Source organism: Sphaeramia orbicularis, chromosome 12, assembly GCF_902148855.1.
Source record: "Sphaeramia orbicularis chromosome 12, fSphaOr1.1, whole genome shotgun sequence".
In the NCBI taxonomy this organism is placed as follows: Eukaryota; Metazoa; Chordata; class Actinopteri; order Kurtiformes; family Apogonidae; genus Sphaeramia; species Sphaeramia orbicularis.
This window is the reverse complement of record NC_043968.1, coordinates 19,241,614-19,257,110: the sequence shown is the minus strand read 5'-3', so window position 1 is coordinate 19,257,110 and position 15,497 is coordinate 19,241,614. Positions and strand designations below refer to the sequence as shown.

The window sequence follows — 15,497 nt, the reverse complement described above, 5'->3', positions numbered from 1 at the left end:
ACACTATAAGAAAATGTCCAAATCAGAGCAAATACTGATAGTTGTTACAGCCTTTTTGTTTCCACATTTATCTAACAGCTTTAAATAAATTTCAACATCTTACAAAACATAAATAATATTTGGTTTTGTGTTACAGAATTTACATTTGAATGAAAAATTTAGCAAGTAAGAGGACTAAATTAATTTTTTTTAAAATAGTTTTTTTTTTTTTCTTTCTTTTCTGGGTATCTGGTCCACAGCAGTGATACCAGTGTCAGTCAGTGACAGGCATCAGTCGTGCGTGCGTGGACCAGGTTAATATGAGTGATCCACATGCGGTTCTGTTTAAACTGGAGGATCTGTGCGTGGAACAGACCGACCCAGGACACACTGGAGGGATTCTATCCTGGAGCTGGTGGATGTGTGTGGGCACAGGGCTGTGTGGGCTCCTCTGCTGAGGCTGATGACCCCGAGACCCGGACCCGGTTCGCAAGAAGACAGTACGGTACTGATCCGGGACAACGTAAGATGAGTGATCCGCTTGCAGTTATATTTCAATTGCGGGATCCGTGCGTGAAGCCACGGCTTATATAGGTATAAGTACTGCGGGTTCATTAACAGATTTAACGTCCGGTCATTACACGGACTTCTGTGAAAGACCGCTGTCACAGGAAGAGCCTACGGTAGCCCGCGGGCACGCGGAGGCGCGCGGCCCGGAGGCACGAGAGAGATGAAATCGATTTTACGATTTCCCTTTTTTAAAAATTGTCCTAATTAAAAAATCCGATTTCGATTTAAAATCGATTAATCGTGCAGCCCTACTGGAGAGACAAGAAATTTCACTTGTGGGTCTTGAACTTTTAGGTTTTTTGGAACTTAAAGACTACTCAGCAATACTAGATCCCACTTTGTTTACATTATTAATCAAGCAACTAGCGATCAGATTCTTACAGTGCACTTCATATACTATGAACTGATGCAACATTATTAAAATCTCTGCAGTAGACAGCTCCAGTCACTTCATGTTTATTCATTACTTTTGCAGCCTCTGAGGAATTTAACTGATCCTCAGTAAGAAAGAAAACACGTGTCTGTGCCTATAATTAGATGAGAAATGAGCCAAGAAATTGAAGAAATTCTGCAGTAGGGTGAAACAAAACAAGAAACTGTGTGATAAATAAGAAACATAATGACGCAAGGTACTGGAAACTAAAGTGTGTCACTCAGTTCTAAATGAATAAACCATGAGGTGTCTGAAATGTTTGTCTGGTGCCTTTTATCTGGAGACTTGGCTTTGCTCTACCCAGGTAACAAGAGACGGGTCAGGAGGATGATTTGCTCCCTTCAGATATCCATGGCCTCTGTCAATTATTCATTGGATGACAGTGGTAATACTATATGGTAGCCACCAGATGTCAGTGATGACGCACTTCTGGAAGTAAAAGCTATTCTCCAACATACAGTCTTTAATAACCAGCATTGAACTTGTACCTGCATGTAAAATATGCTCCCACGCATTTATGCGATATTGGATTTTGTTTTCATTTAAATTTTCATTGGGCTTGTATTTTCCATTATTGTGGTTAGTATGCGTGTCTATGCGCAGAATCATCTGTTCACAAGATATTTAGCTCATCATTGTGTTCTCCATTAAGATTTGCATATTACCAGCTCACCTGGTAATAGGCATTGGTTTTAAATCTTAATATAAAGTGCTTAACAAATTATTAGACCGCTACCCAATGCAAGGTTCATGCTCAAAATAACAGCATTGGTAATTATTAAATAATGTTTCTGTAAAGATTAATACACAAGCATGTAGAAGCTCTTTGACTGAAAATAATATTTTTAAAGCTAAAATATAATTATCATTGTTATCTGTGAATTTCCAAATACAAATGTAATATTAAAAAAATAGTAGAATATATAATTATTTATTGATTAAGATGTCAAATTATAGTTATTTACTTGCATTCCTGAATGAAGGAATTAGTTTTAGTGGTTGAATATTATGCTTGATTAATTTGTGACTTCTCAGAGAAGCCCAGTGAGTGACATAATGAGGTATAAAACCTGATGAAGGAATAGACATTGTGCTTCCCATAGACATCTGAGCATGCTCAGTGCACCCCATGCCACCTGTGTAATGGAGGGCAAAACACAGATAAAAGTGAGTGAGACTGACTCGCTATAATATTTGGCTTTTTTTTTTTTTTTTTTTTTTGTCACAGTTTTCCTTGTTGTTTTTTTGTTTTTACTGTTGTTTGCAGTGTTGTTGTGTTTTTCTTGTATTTTATTTTCCTTTATTTTATTCTATTTATTTTACTTTGCTGCGTTTTTACCCAGTTTTGACCGTGTAACTGCTTTTTGGAGTTCAAATATGCCAAAAAAGGAGCTGGACTGATTTAGAAAAAAGAGTCCTGAAACAAAAACTACTGGGCCAAAATTCAAATACTCATTGTTGTTCAGTGTGCTCCAGTTCACAGTTCATGTTCAACATCCTAAATCTCTTATTGATGTACATTCTGAGTGCCTTATTTAGTAAAAACCTGGCAAACTAAAATTCCTCTCTTTGTCTTTTTCTGTTATTCCACTCTGTTTTGACCCTAAAACACACAGTAAAACAAATGTTGTTGTACTTGTACAATGACAATAAAGATATTCTGATTCTGAGAGTCTGATTCTGAAATCCACCAAAGAAAAGGAACACAAGCACCTACTAACAACAGTTTTTATGACACTGAAACAGATGCAAATTCCAAGTAACTCGTTTCAGTGAAATAATTGTCAGGGGTTACACTGTTAAAGCACTTCATGAAGCTGAATGGTCTATGGCACAAGTAGAGAAAGATGATTTAATGAATGTATTAAGCATTGTATAAATATGTAATGGTTGTAGAATTTATATATTATTTTGTGGGAAAATGAAATGTGAAATAGCTCCTTTTTGTCATCCATGTTCACAATATTATTTAGACATCTACATATTTAAATTTTTTAGTGTGTGTGTGCGTATGGAGATTTATAAAGGATGCTCCGGATGTACACAAATTGATTGGCTGTAAAACCAACCAATCACAGGACGTCTTACTGCTGCCTGGTGACCGGCGACCAATAGGAAGCCTCTGTGTGAGCGCGGATAAACGGATTTGTTGTTTCGAGTAGTTATATTTGTGTTAGCGGCAGTAACATATCGTGAGGTCTTTAAAACACCAACAATGAGTCTGTCTCTAAGGTAAACATATCAGTCTTATCTATGAGATTAATTTATTTTGGCCACTTTGTCTCTTAGGCCAATTCGAGAAAAGCGAGTCCAGCTTATGAAACGTTAGCCCGATGTTAGCTAGCTAATTGTTAGCATGTTTTAAATTATGTGTAGTTACATATAACTGATTATTATCATTACATTATGAAGGCGGTTTCACCTTTAAATAATCAGCTAATGCAACATTTATCCCTTATGTCTTAAAATGTATTAGCCAACTACGTAAGCTAACTCATGTAAGAGCACACAACACAAATGTTTCCATTCAGAATAACATATAGAAAGGTTCATTAAAGCTCCTGTTATTGTCACCGAATCCTGACTTGACATGTGTGTCCAGAACTGAACTGGCAGCGGATAAAACTAAACGAAAGAAGAGGAGAGAGCTCACTGAGGAACAGAAACATGAAATCAAAGAAGCTTTCGAGCTGTTTGATACCGACAAGGACAGAGAGATTGACTACCATGAACTTAAGGTGAGCTGTGAAGAAGGGCATGTCACACTATGAGATAAAAAACTGTGACTCAGTTACTATTAATATCAGCCTAGTAGATTTACAGTCTACATAAGGTAACCAAGATTCCCAATGTATTCACTAAATCCAGTTAAATATGTCCTGTGTTATCACGTAGTATTTGATCAAAACATACATTAATGTGTTTACCCCTGTTATTGGCAGTGTGGGTGCCTTGGATAAGCAAGGGTGTCAGTTAGTTTTGTTGAATCCATCAGGTATTATTCATCACATCATAACAAAAGTGATCTCATGACACCGTACATTTAGAGCTGCTCTAAACCAGACTCTTAAGCCAATTTACAGAAACCCATTAGAATCCTCCAGGAGCAAACACTTGATGACAGTGGCGAGGAATCTGTGTACACAATTTAATGTTTCCTTCAGGTGGCCATGAGAGCGCTTGGTTTTGAAGTCAAGAAGGTGGATGTTCTGAAGATCCTAAAAGACTATGACAGAGAGGGAAATGGAAAAATTACATTTGATGATTTCAATGAAGTTGGTAAGTTTTAAGGTTTGTTAAATTGTATTTTTATGCATTCAGATTACACTTCAAGTGGAAGTCTTGACATTTCTGCATTAAAATTTTTCCACACATTTTTGTAAAATTGTTTTTCCATAGTGACAGATCGCATACTGGAGAGAGACCCAAAGGAGGAGATCTTGAAGGCTTTCAAACTGTTTGACGATGATGAATCTGGTAAAATCAGTCTAAGGAATCTCAGGCGAGTAGCTCGAGAACTTGGGGAGAACATTAGCGATGAGGAGCTGCGCAGGCATGATTGATGAGTTTGACACCGACGGAGATGGTGAAAGTAAGTGATGAGTACCATCATCTTACACCTCATATGTATACGTCTAACAGAATGGGCAGACATAAGTCATTTATCTTATTTGGTCCAGACCCAAATTTATTAAGTTTACTGTTACAGGAGGAAAGAATTAGGAATCTCAAAATTTTTTGCTTTTTTCAACAAAAAATTACTCAAGCTGAAAACGGTTTATCAGACACTTGTCAATTAGTTTAATAGTCAACAAGTACTTGAAAACGGGCAGAGTACCAGGGTATTTCATTATGGCTTTTGCTGAATGAATCTTTCCAGCTAGCAAGTTTATTTAACTCAGCTTATGACAGTCCTTCAGTACTGATAATGTCAGTCATTTGTGTAAGGTTTTCCTTCAGTTGTTACAAAATAACAAAGTGGTAAAAAAAAAAAAACAGAGGGAGAGGACTGTGCTTCATTACGTCAACGTACACAGTTGGGTATGCCCTTTAATGAAAACTGACATGTTACAGGTCCTGTTGTGTAGTGCAATGTAGCCTCTCTCCATTGTGTAGTTCTCATAAATATTGCTCTGGCCTGCATCTTTTTGCGTGTTGTAACTTGATAGCTGAAAACAGTCAAGAGTGTGGCAGAGACGGCTTATTATGTGTCTATTGTCTTTGATTATTCTAATAATGTTGTAGGCATTTTCACTTAACTTTCATTACATTTCCTGAACAATTAGGCCCATTTTACTTACATTTCAGCACTTTGTTGAATTTGTCTTATGTCTTGAATTCACTATCGTTCACATACTTTAGGCCCGTGGTGTTATTTATGGAAACATATTAATTTGTCAAGTACTTCAGCCGTTATTTGAAGAATAGGTAGTCTTGCATAGCCAGATCTGTCTCAAACGCTTTGTTAGCATCACTGTCACTCTGGAACTGGGAGGAAATCTCTAAGTTGTTTGGCGAAAAATTTATGGAAGGGAAAGTTTTCATGGAACATTTACATGTGAGAATGCGAGATGTGATATTAAGCCTGCAAAAGAAAAGCACAAATAACGAGAAACAAAAGATGAAAACTTGTGCTTTGTAGCTTGGAGGCTGCTTCCTTTTTGTGTAGCGTGTGGATATTGAAAACAGCCACATAACATGCAGATCATGGAGAGGAGGAGGGTGACCACTGAAATAGTGAGCTGTGGGAGTACTCCTCTGAGATTATTATAGTATAGAGTCCATCCTGTCTGACTATAACAAGGCTAAAAAGTAGTGTTTCGGAAAGATATTGAAATGTGTACTATGCCAAGAAAAATTTAAATGATTTTTTGTCCATGTTGCCCATCCTATTCAAAAATGTGCTCATTGTAAATGCATAAACCAACATAGTACATATTATAAATGCTTGGGACTCAGTTCACACCTTAATGTTGGCTTGTTTTGTTCCTCTGCAGTAAATCAAGATGAGTTTCTCACCATTATGACTGGAGACTCCTGATGCATATCTGAAAGGACACTGAGGAAGTTTGGGAAATTTTGCTCATTCCATATTGTGAGAAGCTGAATCACCTGTCCGGATTAAAATGAGCATGATGAACAAGTGTGAACAGCTTCTTTCATAGGGTCTATAGTGGACTGAACGTGTGTTATTGGGCCCTCTGTTTTACACTTGACTAAACGATGATGAAGGACTGAAGAACTCCGCTTGTTCTCTGGATCTCTACAGAGCTGTCGATATCATGCTGGGTTTTTTTTATGTCATGTCTTAATCAAATATATAATTGCCTTGAAGTGCTTTAGTGTATCAAAGACTGTGAGGCTTTGATAAATTTGATGTTGCTAGTCTAGTTTATTGGAGAATTGATGATCACTGACGCTTTGTCATCAGTCTGTTCACATCCAAATGACTATAAATTCATTGTCATTCCTAAAGTTAGTTTGTGATTCCGTCTGTCTTTATATTAGTAGGAGAACAAACCCTTACAAATAGTAATGCACATTTTGTAGATGACTGAGTGTATTTACACTTTACACTATGTATGGTGTTTGAACATGATATTTATTTGTACAAAATAAATCAGTTTGCCTGAGTAGTATGAATCCTTTGGGTTTCTTCAATTTATATTTAGATCAATAAATATAACTGACTTGTAAGAGAACCAACAACATAGTCTCATAAAATGTGTGTATAGATAGATATGACTAAAACACACTAGAAATCTATTTTATTTATATGACCTTTCTTTTACCAGTTAAGTCAACTGAGAATCAGTTTTCATTTGGAATGATGACATGACCAAGAGGCAGTACAAAGAACTAATAATAAAAGAATACATCCACAACAAACAATAATAACCACTCATAACAGTGATGTATAAAATAATATCTAAAAGCAGGTGCAACTGCCACAAACTTACAAAGAAGTCACTTCCTATGTTCAGTTTGGTAACTTCTGCAGTCCACAGCTTCAACATCTTTTTTGTATACCTCAGTTATCCACCAGAGGGAGCCTGTCAGTCATAACTAAAGGCACCTCAACAGCTAATCAGGAAACTATCTTTTTTTCTGTCCTACATAGATGAAAACAACCCTTTAACACATTATTAAAAGCCCCGCCTCGACTGATGATATGTTTGATGACTTTCCAAAGTGAACAGAATATCTAGAAGTTTATTTAACAGCGTTTAAAATCATACAAACGTACACCATACTTAAGTGTGAAAATATAAATTGCACTTCTCTGTTCCCAGAATTACTGATGATTAAGAGCACAAGAAACTTGAAGCTTCTGACTGTCTATCTGAAGACTAACAATGGCTCTGTGACGATGTATGTGTTGAAATAATAACTGTCACACACAGGACTCACTACAGGGATGCATAATGTGACCACAAAACCCTTTAGGCGGATCCTCCAAAGCTCCCTGTATTTGGTTCCCCACAACCCTATACGTATTGATTTAGATGAAGGCCTCGGTCATGGGATAGTTAGATGAAAACATTGCTTGCTTTACTTTCATCTGTGTGCTGCTCACATGATTAAGCGGACTGTGGTTTGCTAACCCAATTTGCTTTGGTAATAACTTGAGCCAGTCACACAATGACAGAGTAGAGGACTCTGTGGTTCTCTCCTGTGTAATAGAGGTTTGAAGTTTATGAGGGAGACAAATGAAAGTGATGCAATAATAAAAGGCTGAGAGGCACAGTCTTGTATGAGCACATGCTGCTGTGAACAGACTGTGTGTGCCCTGCTCTGAAAACAGTCTGAAGGTCAGCAGCACCAATGATGATTATCAGAACCTGCATCTGGCCATTACTGCTGGGATAGACTTCATGATTCGCCCTTGCTCTGGCACATGCTCAGCTGTGGTCCCTTGGACCAGAGCAACAACATGCTCCAGAAATAAACCGTCCCAGTTCCTCCCCAGTTACAACCTCAAAGTCGCCCCACCTGTGGTTTCCACTATAGGGCTTTGCATACACTCTGTGACACACACAAACACACTCTTTTGTATTGCTCGCAATCATCTCTGTTGATGAGAATCCTAAAATACATCAGTCTGGCAGACCTCGACAGGGTCTGATTGCTCTATGGTTTAGGGGTAATAGCATAGGTTAGCTTAGGCTCCCAATTTAGAGTGGCTAATGGGACGAGCACACATTTACTGATGTTACTGTTTCTTGTTTTCATTTTACTATCGCTTTGGTGCTTGAGGACAGAATTAGCACTCCTTTTGTCTGCCATCCTGTTAATGAAGGTTCAGCCTGACACACGAAATGCACAGCAACATCATAAACAAAATGGCTAGAATAGATCATTGTCTTGTCTCAATTACTGGGCAATTACTGTTTTATCTTTTGGCGCGGTTGAAGAGGAAGCTAAGAATGGAGCTGTGTGGTATATAATAGATGCACCATGAAATGAACTGATCTTTTGTGAACGACAAGCATGCAAACAGGATTATTTTAACATAATAGCTACATTTATTAGTTTTCTTGCTGATAAAAAACCTGAAAATTTCTGTGTCAAAAACTATGAAGCTGAGATTAGTATGACAAACTGATCATTTGTGTCTATTTTACATCTTATAGCGTTTTCTCCATGTGTTTCTGACAATATACAGATACAAGCATCTGTGTGTGGGTTTGAAATTAAGAAAAAAAAAGTTATACGTTATTTTGGTTTGTATAGTGAGCGCCACTAAAGTGTCTCAGTGGTAACCAGAGTCAGAGTTCAGCTCTTGTGTCCACCTGTCAGTTATTAGTTGAGCTATGTCGACCATGTGACAACACTTAGCCTCTGACCCTCAGTGAGACAAGGGAACATGGGGGAAGACTGCAGGGCTGTTTACTGCCAGGTTTGGTAGATCTGTGATGGCATGCTGGCATTAAGCCGCCGCACAGGCATCACTGTAAAACCACATAAAGAGCAAGGACAATGAAAGGAGAGGAAACAATAAATATCAGTTACTGAGCCGTTGAAATGATGACCCTACTGATAAAATCCATTTCTGACTTAAATGAGGCAGATGAGCTTTGAGGTTATGACACGTGTCAGCTGGTGGGGTGACAGCAACGTCCAGGTGGGGGCCATGACCTTTCACCCTCCCTGTAGAATGCCTTCAACCAGTATGACCACCGTGAGTGGGACTCTACTGTAAAAATGACCGGCATCTTAAGCAGCTCCGAAGTGTATGGAACTGTGTATATTAAAGTTCAGCTCATATGGTTGAGAGATCCAACAAATAGTCACTTAAGCAACTGACAGATTCATCTGAACAGAGTAATTATGAGATCGAGAGAAAAAATGCCAAACATTTGTTTTTTATGTAAGGTTAGGCTTCTTTTATGTGTTTTACGTTCTTGTAAATGGAATATCTTTCATTTTTGGAATTGATTGGACATGATTTTGCAAAGCCAGTAATGTATGGAAGCCACCATTAGCTGTTGGAGACAGTGTGATGGCTCTTTTTTTTTTGGTAGTTTCATTCATCTTGAATTAATAAATCATCAATGATTAAATAGCCTTTGCAGCTCAATCATTTCGTGAATATAAGTGTGTACAATAACAAAATGATCAATCCTCACTTCCTTCTCAGAGAAGATATGCAACAGGAGTGGACATAGACGTGATCTGGGAATGCCTAGAGACATGCGTGGATTGTGGGTTATGCCTGGCAGTTGGGTGAGGATGGATTAGTTTTACACACGCTCATGGCTTTCACAGTAACATTATCTCCTGGACAGCCCAGCTTCACCCAACCCACACCACTCTGTACAGGACCTCGTCCGACTCTCATAAACTCAACAAAACAACAAAACCCTTTTGCCAAGACACGTCTCATTATCAGAAGTTGGGAAGTTATCAGAATGGCTTTTTTATCGCCTCTATTTAAAGCCACATTAATGTTATATATCATCAAATAAGGAACAAGTTCCGAGTAAAAGAAAAAACGTAAGACCTGCAAAGGAGTAGACAAAGATGTTTGAAGGCCTCCTACTTCCAGTAATAATATTTTCAGGAACTTTCTCTGCTCACATCTGGTTCTCTTCAGGGTGAGCTTATTGCTTCTGTCATTGCTTGTTATTTTTCTCCAACACCTCATCCAACTCCTACAACCAGCCGCCTACACGGACAGTAAGCATGGATGCACACAGGCATACACAGCTATGCTATAGTATTACCGACTGCACACCCACACACATACACTCACACACCAGAGACGACTTACAGTCCAGACAAGGAGTGATATCCTCGACCGAAACACATGGAAAAGTCTGCACTTACAATCACAAACACTGTTAGTGTTTATTTTTATTTACATGCAGTTTACACGCAGAACAGTCAAACAACGGAAATGAAATGTACATCCACCTTCTGAAAACTTAAACATAAAATAAAACATGCTTAAGTCTTAAGTATTTTTCACAGTTGAATAACTGTTTGTCTACAGAATACAATATAAAAAAAAACACTGACAAAAGTATCTTCTCTATATTCATATAATGATTCTACAACAAAAGTCTCGTATACGTGCGCAATAATTTTGGGCCAAAAATCCAACAACTAATACTGAAGATCAGTCCTTAGTTTTAAGAATCATAAACAGTGCTGAACCTTTGGACAGAACTGATTAAATGTATTTATGACAGTAAAACTACAGCAGCTGTTTATGCAAATTTCAGCAAATAGATACTTCATATCTCTTAATGTTTATATTCTAACATAAATCAATCTTCTGAGACCCAGGAAAGTCAAAGTGTTTAAGCTTTTTAACATAAATAATTGTCTTGATTGAACACTTTTTCCAGATACATTTATGTATGTATGTATGTATGTATGTATGTATGTATGTACGTATGTTTGTATGTATGTTTGGGTGGTGGACAGTTTTTTTGTTTTTATGTAAAGCGGTGAAAGTCTTATCCACGACAGAGAACAAAAAATGCGTTGCTGGGTCCTCAAGAGGATAAATGTTTGCCATTACTAACCTGTATTCTCCATGTTTGCATCAAAGTATTGCATAGGAACAGCGTGTTATTTGTAAAAAAAAAAATTATATGTGGATTAAATAAAGCTACAAAGCTTTGATATTCATTGATTAGCGAAAGAGGTCTACCAGGACCATCACTGCCATTTCTCATTATCCTTCTTGACTATAGAATAAACAAGCATTAACCTTAGAATGTGTCTTGGGGACTGTTTATATCTAGGACCTTATTTTTCATTTTCACATCAACATGAGCTGATGATGGTTTTCAACAGTGAGACCAACCGTTAATGAGTTTTCATCTAGAGATCTAAACAAAAGCAAATGCCAGCGATCTTGGTGTTTGGTCTTGAATACACTTTGTTTTATTCAACAGTATTTATCTATAACTTCAGTTAACACAAAATAATGTGTTTACCAGCAAGTGCACTAAACTTCCTGAGGTTACAGTGTAATGTAAGTCTTATATTTCTGACATTTGTGTTGTAATTTATAGAGACGATATTTTTTTCTATTGAAAGTGCTTCAGTTTAGACAATAACTGAAATGGTTACATAAATAACAAATCAAATTATATTAATTTGATCAGTTTTGTTGAGAATTATGCACGATACATCACGTATAGTGATGGTTATAGTGACAGGACAAAGAACCAGTGGATCAGATTAATGCTTAAAGGTTTGTCTCCTGCGGCCAGAACTAGAATGATTTTCCTGACAGCTTAAATCTGCCATAATTCAATTTCAGCGTTGCCAGCTTCCTGAAGACAGGCTGAAGTACAAACAATCACTGTTAGCCTTTTCTCCTACTTTCCACCTCTTCTCATTTCCTCCCCTTTCCTCCCTTCCTCATGGTCTAAATTGTGCGAGCGGCAGTCTAAACAGCTCATAGGGGGGAATGTGGGTAAATGAACAGCATATTTCTTTTTCAGGAGGAGGTAAAGGATGGATGCAAACCAACGGTGGGGAAATTAAAACACATAAAATTACACACCCAAGCATTTTACACATTCCTCCGATCCTAAACGCTAACAGTCAGACCTCGTCTCAGTCACTGTGTGTTGTAAGAGGGAAATCATGCACAAAATTTATTTTCAGGTGGAATTATGCGTTACGCTTCAACTGGTCCGTCTCCATCACAGGTTTGCACTGGGTGAAACTGACTGACCCACAGTAAAGATCCTAGTCAACACTTTTTCAGTGGTAGAAGAAAATCCACTTTTGATAGAAGTTATGTACACATTTATATTTGTTTAACCCTTTATAGGGCACTCATAAAATACTCTGAAATTCTACATTTCAAACCTTAGTGTGTTACTGGAGGCCCTAACAAGACTTAATTACTTTTGTGAAATTTTTCAAAATTTTTTATTGTTATGTAGAAAATCAAGGCCAGTGAAGTTACCATATTTGGTTCCTTGCCCATATGTGGCAAAAAAATGAAATTAAAAAAAAAAAAATCCAAGAAGTAAATATAAAAAAAATTGAAGAAAATCACGTGTATTATAGAACATTAGAGCATCATTTTTAGAGCATTTCAACAAGTGCTGATCCAAACCCCTGTCCACATCCACATTATCCCTTTGAACATCATTCCTTACATTAGTACCATTACTTCATGGCACCTAACAAAGCAGGTACACTACTGTTCATGCAGAGGTGGACCTTACAGACCCTGTAGACCACATTGGACTAGAGGTTGTTGCCTCACTGTCCTCACTGTCACTTGTTGTAATGTGTACGGAAATGACCAAAAATAGTCACTTGCCTGATAAAGGGTTAACACTCACTAATCACTATTCCTTTTGCATTCAAACTGTATTAAATAGTGCCTTTAAAATGGAAGGGATGACTCGTGTTGATGCTACACCGAAAACTAGTACTCTACTCCATTTTTTTCAGTATAATCTTTGAGTGATAGTTTTACATATTGTCTTTCTTTTTGCACTTTAAGAATGTGCTGCTAAACAGAAACAGAGCTGCAAAACTGATTTTCATTGTTCTTGTAACACTAACAATAAAGACCTGTTCTATTCAGTTCTATTCTATTTTAGCCTCTTTTGGCTAATTATTGCTTTCATAGCTCATTCAGTTCAGTTCCTAGAGTGTTGTTATTATAATTTAGCAAAAGTAGTAAAAATCAAAATGCTTTTCTTTGGTTTCATTTTGATTAGTGTTTTTTTTTTTTTCAAAGCATGTATAGTGGAGTGCAAATATGACACATTCTTTACTCAAGAGGAGTCTTTTCTGTGTGTATGAAATAGTCTGTACTGTAAAAATAGAAGTACTGACTCCAATCATTTACAGAAATTAAGTCCAAAAGCATAAGTAGCCTTGAAGGATGATCCTATTGGTTGGATCTATTAATGAGATATTCAATAATATAAACTAAAAATGAAATAATGAACATTAACCAACATAAGTTTTCAGTTTTAAACATCATGGTGCTTTTTCTCAGTGGCCTAGTCTCATTTTATTGTGTGTTTTGACGCATGTATTTTACAATCTTCTTCTATGTCATTGTTCAATGTTGCACAATGATACAAAGATAAAATACATGCATAAACACACAATAACTTACCTTTTGAAAATATAAGGAGTAGAAAATACAGATAAACAGAAAAACTGACAGCATTAACAAGGTATTTGTGCTTGGTTGCTTCCAAACTCCGGTTATGTGTTACATGTCTTACTCAAATTTGTGTTTTCACTGGTTCAGCTACTTTTCAAAGAGAAAAAAAAATCCATGGCTTTGGTGTTTTGGGGGCAGGAGACCCACAGTAAACACAGAAAGTAGGTCAAGAAGAAGGTCTATCGGCACAAAAAAAAAAAAAAATCACACACAACTTCTTTGATACTGACTTTTATCAACTCTTAGTTCATTCATTTAGGTCCCCGTCTCCAAATGGCACCTGGATAGGGGATCCATTCAGCCCCACAGACATGTAGCTGGGTCAGATGAAGCCTGGGTCAGGTTTCTACTTCAACAGCAACCACCCCACTGAGGCCACTTCTTCCAAACAAGCCTCAGCACAGTTGTTTTGGCCAGAATGAGTGATACTTGGATATGTTCAACATCTGCCCAAACAAATCACAAGAATTCACTGAACTAAACAATCTGGGTTTAAAAACAGACTTAGCTCATTGAGTAATTTAGATTATTCATCTGAAGTTGTGCAGCGAAATAAGATACAATACAAATGTGCCCCTGATCGTCTTACTTTTAAATGCATGTGATAGATCATTTCTGCCACCAGGAGTATCTCAATTATATCAATAACAGTAGCAACAGATGATGTCATGTAACACACAATTACAGGATATATATGGACCACCCTATTTATAAGCCCTGATAAAAAAAAAAAAACCCAGATCTGATTATTGAAGCAGATACCAGAAGTGAACATGGTACTCAAATGCCTCCAAACTGAAGACTATCCAACAGTAGCATCTGGAAAATTTCTCTTTGACATTATTCATTTCAAGGAATTTTCCACCACTGATATCATAAAGAAGGCACGTTGTGTTGCCATGGATGATGAACTATAATGGAACATAGAACTGTGTATCATCTGCATACAGTGGTATTGTATGCAGATGATACTTCTTCCCGCTCCTCTCCTCCGTGGCCTAGAGAGTTGGAGAACTGGCTGATGACCAGACCAACATAGAAATTGTTGGCTGATATACCCTTGAGCAGGCATTTAACCCCTCATTTGCCCCCAATGCTTCTAGTCTCAGTGTGTAGTGTTTCAGCTAGTGATGAGATAGACGCAGAGGTTGAATTTCAGCGTGTGTTGCATGTCCACATGTAAAATATACAGACAAATAAATAAAAATATAAAGGCTTTCATTCAAAAAAACACCATGATCTACAGATATGTATGGGAAGAGATGGGTACAGACTGTCATAAAGGACTTAATATACAGTTATGGAAGAATTTGAATGGAAATTAAAACTAAGGTATTTTAATAATACACCTCTTATAATTTCAACATATGTGAAAGAACCTAATATGGAACTGTGCTGGAGAAATTGTAGAAACACTGGAGATTATTTACATATCTTTTGGGACTGCCCAGTGATCCAAGGATTCTGGAAGAAAATCAAGGAGGAAACTGACAAAACCTTTCAAGTGAACTCCCCATTAGACCCACTGAGACTACTGCTGGGAGTTATACCTAAGGAGATGTTTAGTTCAGATCAAAGACACAAGTTGCGGATGCTTTTATTGATTGCTAAAAAAAAAAAAAGATAACTGTCAAGTGGAAGGATCCAAAACCACCGACCATAACTGAGAGGGTACAGAGACTGAAAAGGGTCTACACTATGAGTGAATGACCACAAGTCTACAACTAAAGATGGACACTTTTGAACAAAAACTGTATTACTCAGTGTTTGGGTGACTGATGGAGGAATGAGAGCTATTATAGATTGTTATGTTCTCTATGACTGATAATGTATTGCTGTAATTTTCTTTGG

The 15,497-nt window shown here is 37.2% G+C and overlaps 1 protein-coding gene across 1 annotated transcript; it reads left to right on the top strand.

The window, feature by feature from the left end:
* The first annotated feature begins 3,102 nt into the window (after positions 1 to 3,102).
* Positions 3,103 to 6,584, top strand: LOC115429209 (centrin-3-like). The gene is given in 6 exon segments (XM_030148486.1): positions 3,103 to 3,214; positions 3,585 to 3,720; positions 4,147 to 4,261; positions 4,382 to 4,533; positions 4,535 to 4,574; positions 5,980 to 6,584. Coding segments are annotated over 6 exon segments (504 nt in total). The 5' UTR covers positions 3,103 to 3,197; the 3' UTR covers positions 6,024 to 6,584.
* The last annotated feature ends 8,913 nt before the right edge of the window (positions 6,585 to 15,497 follow it).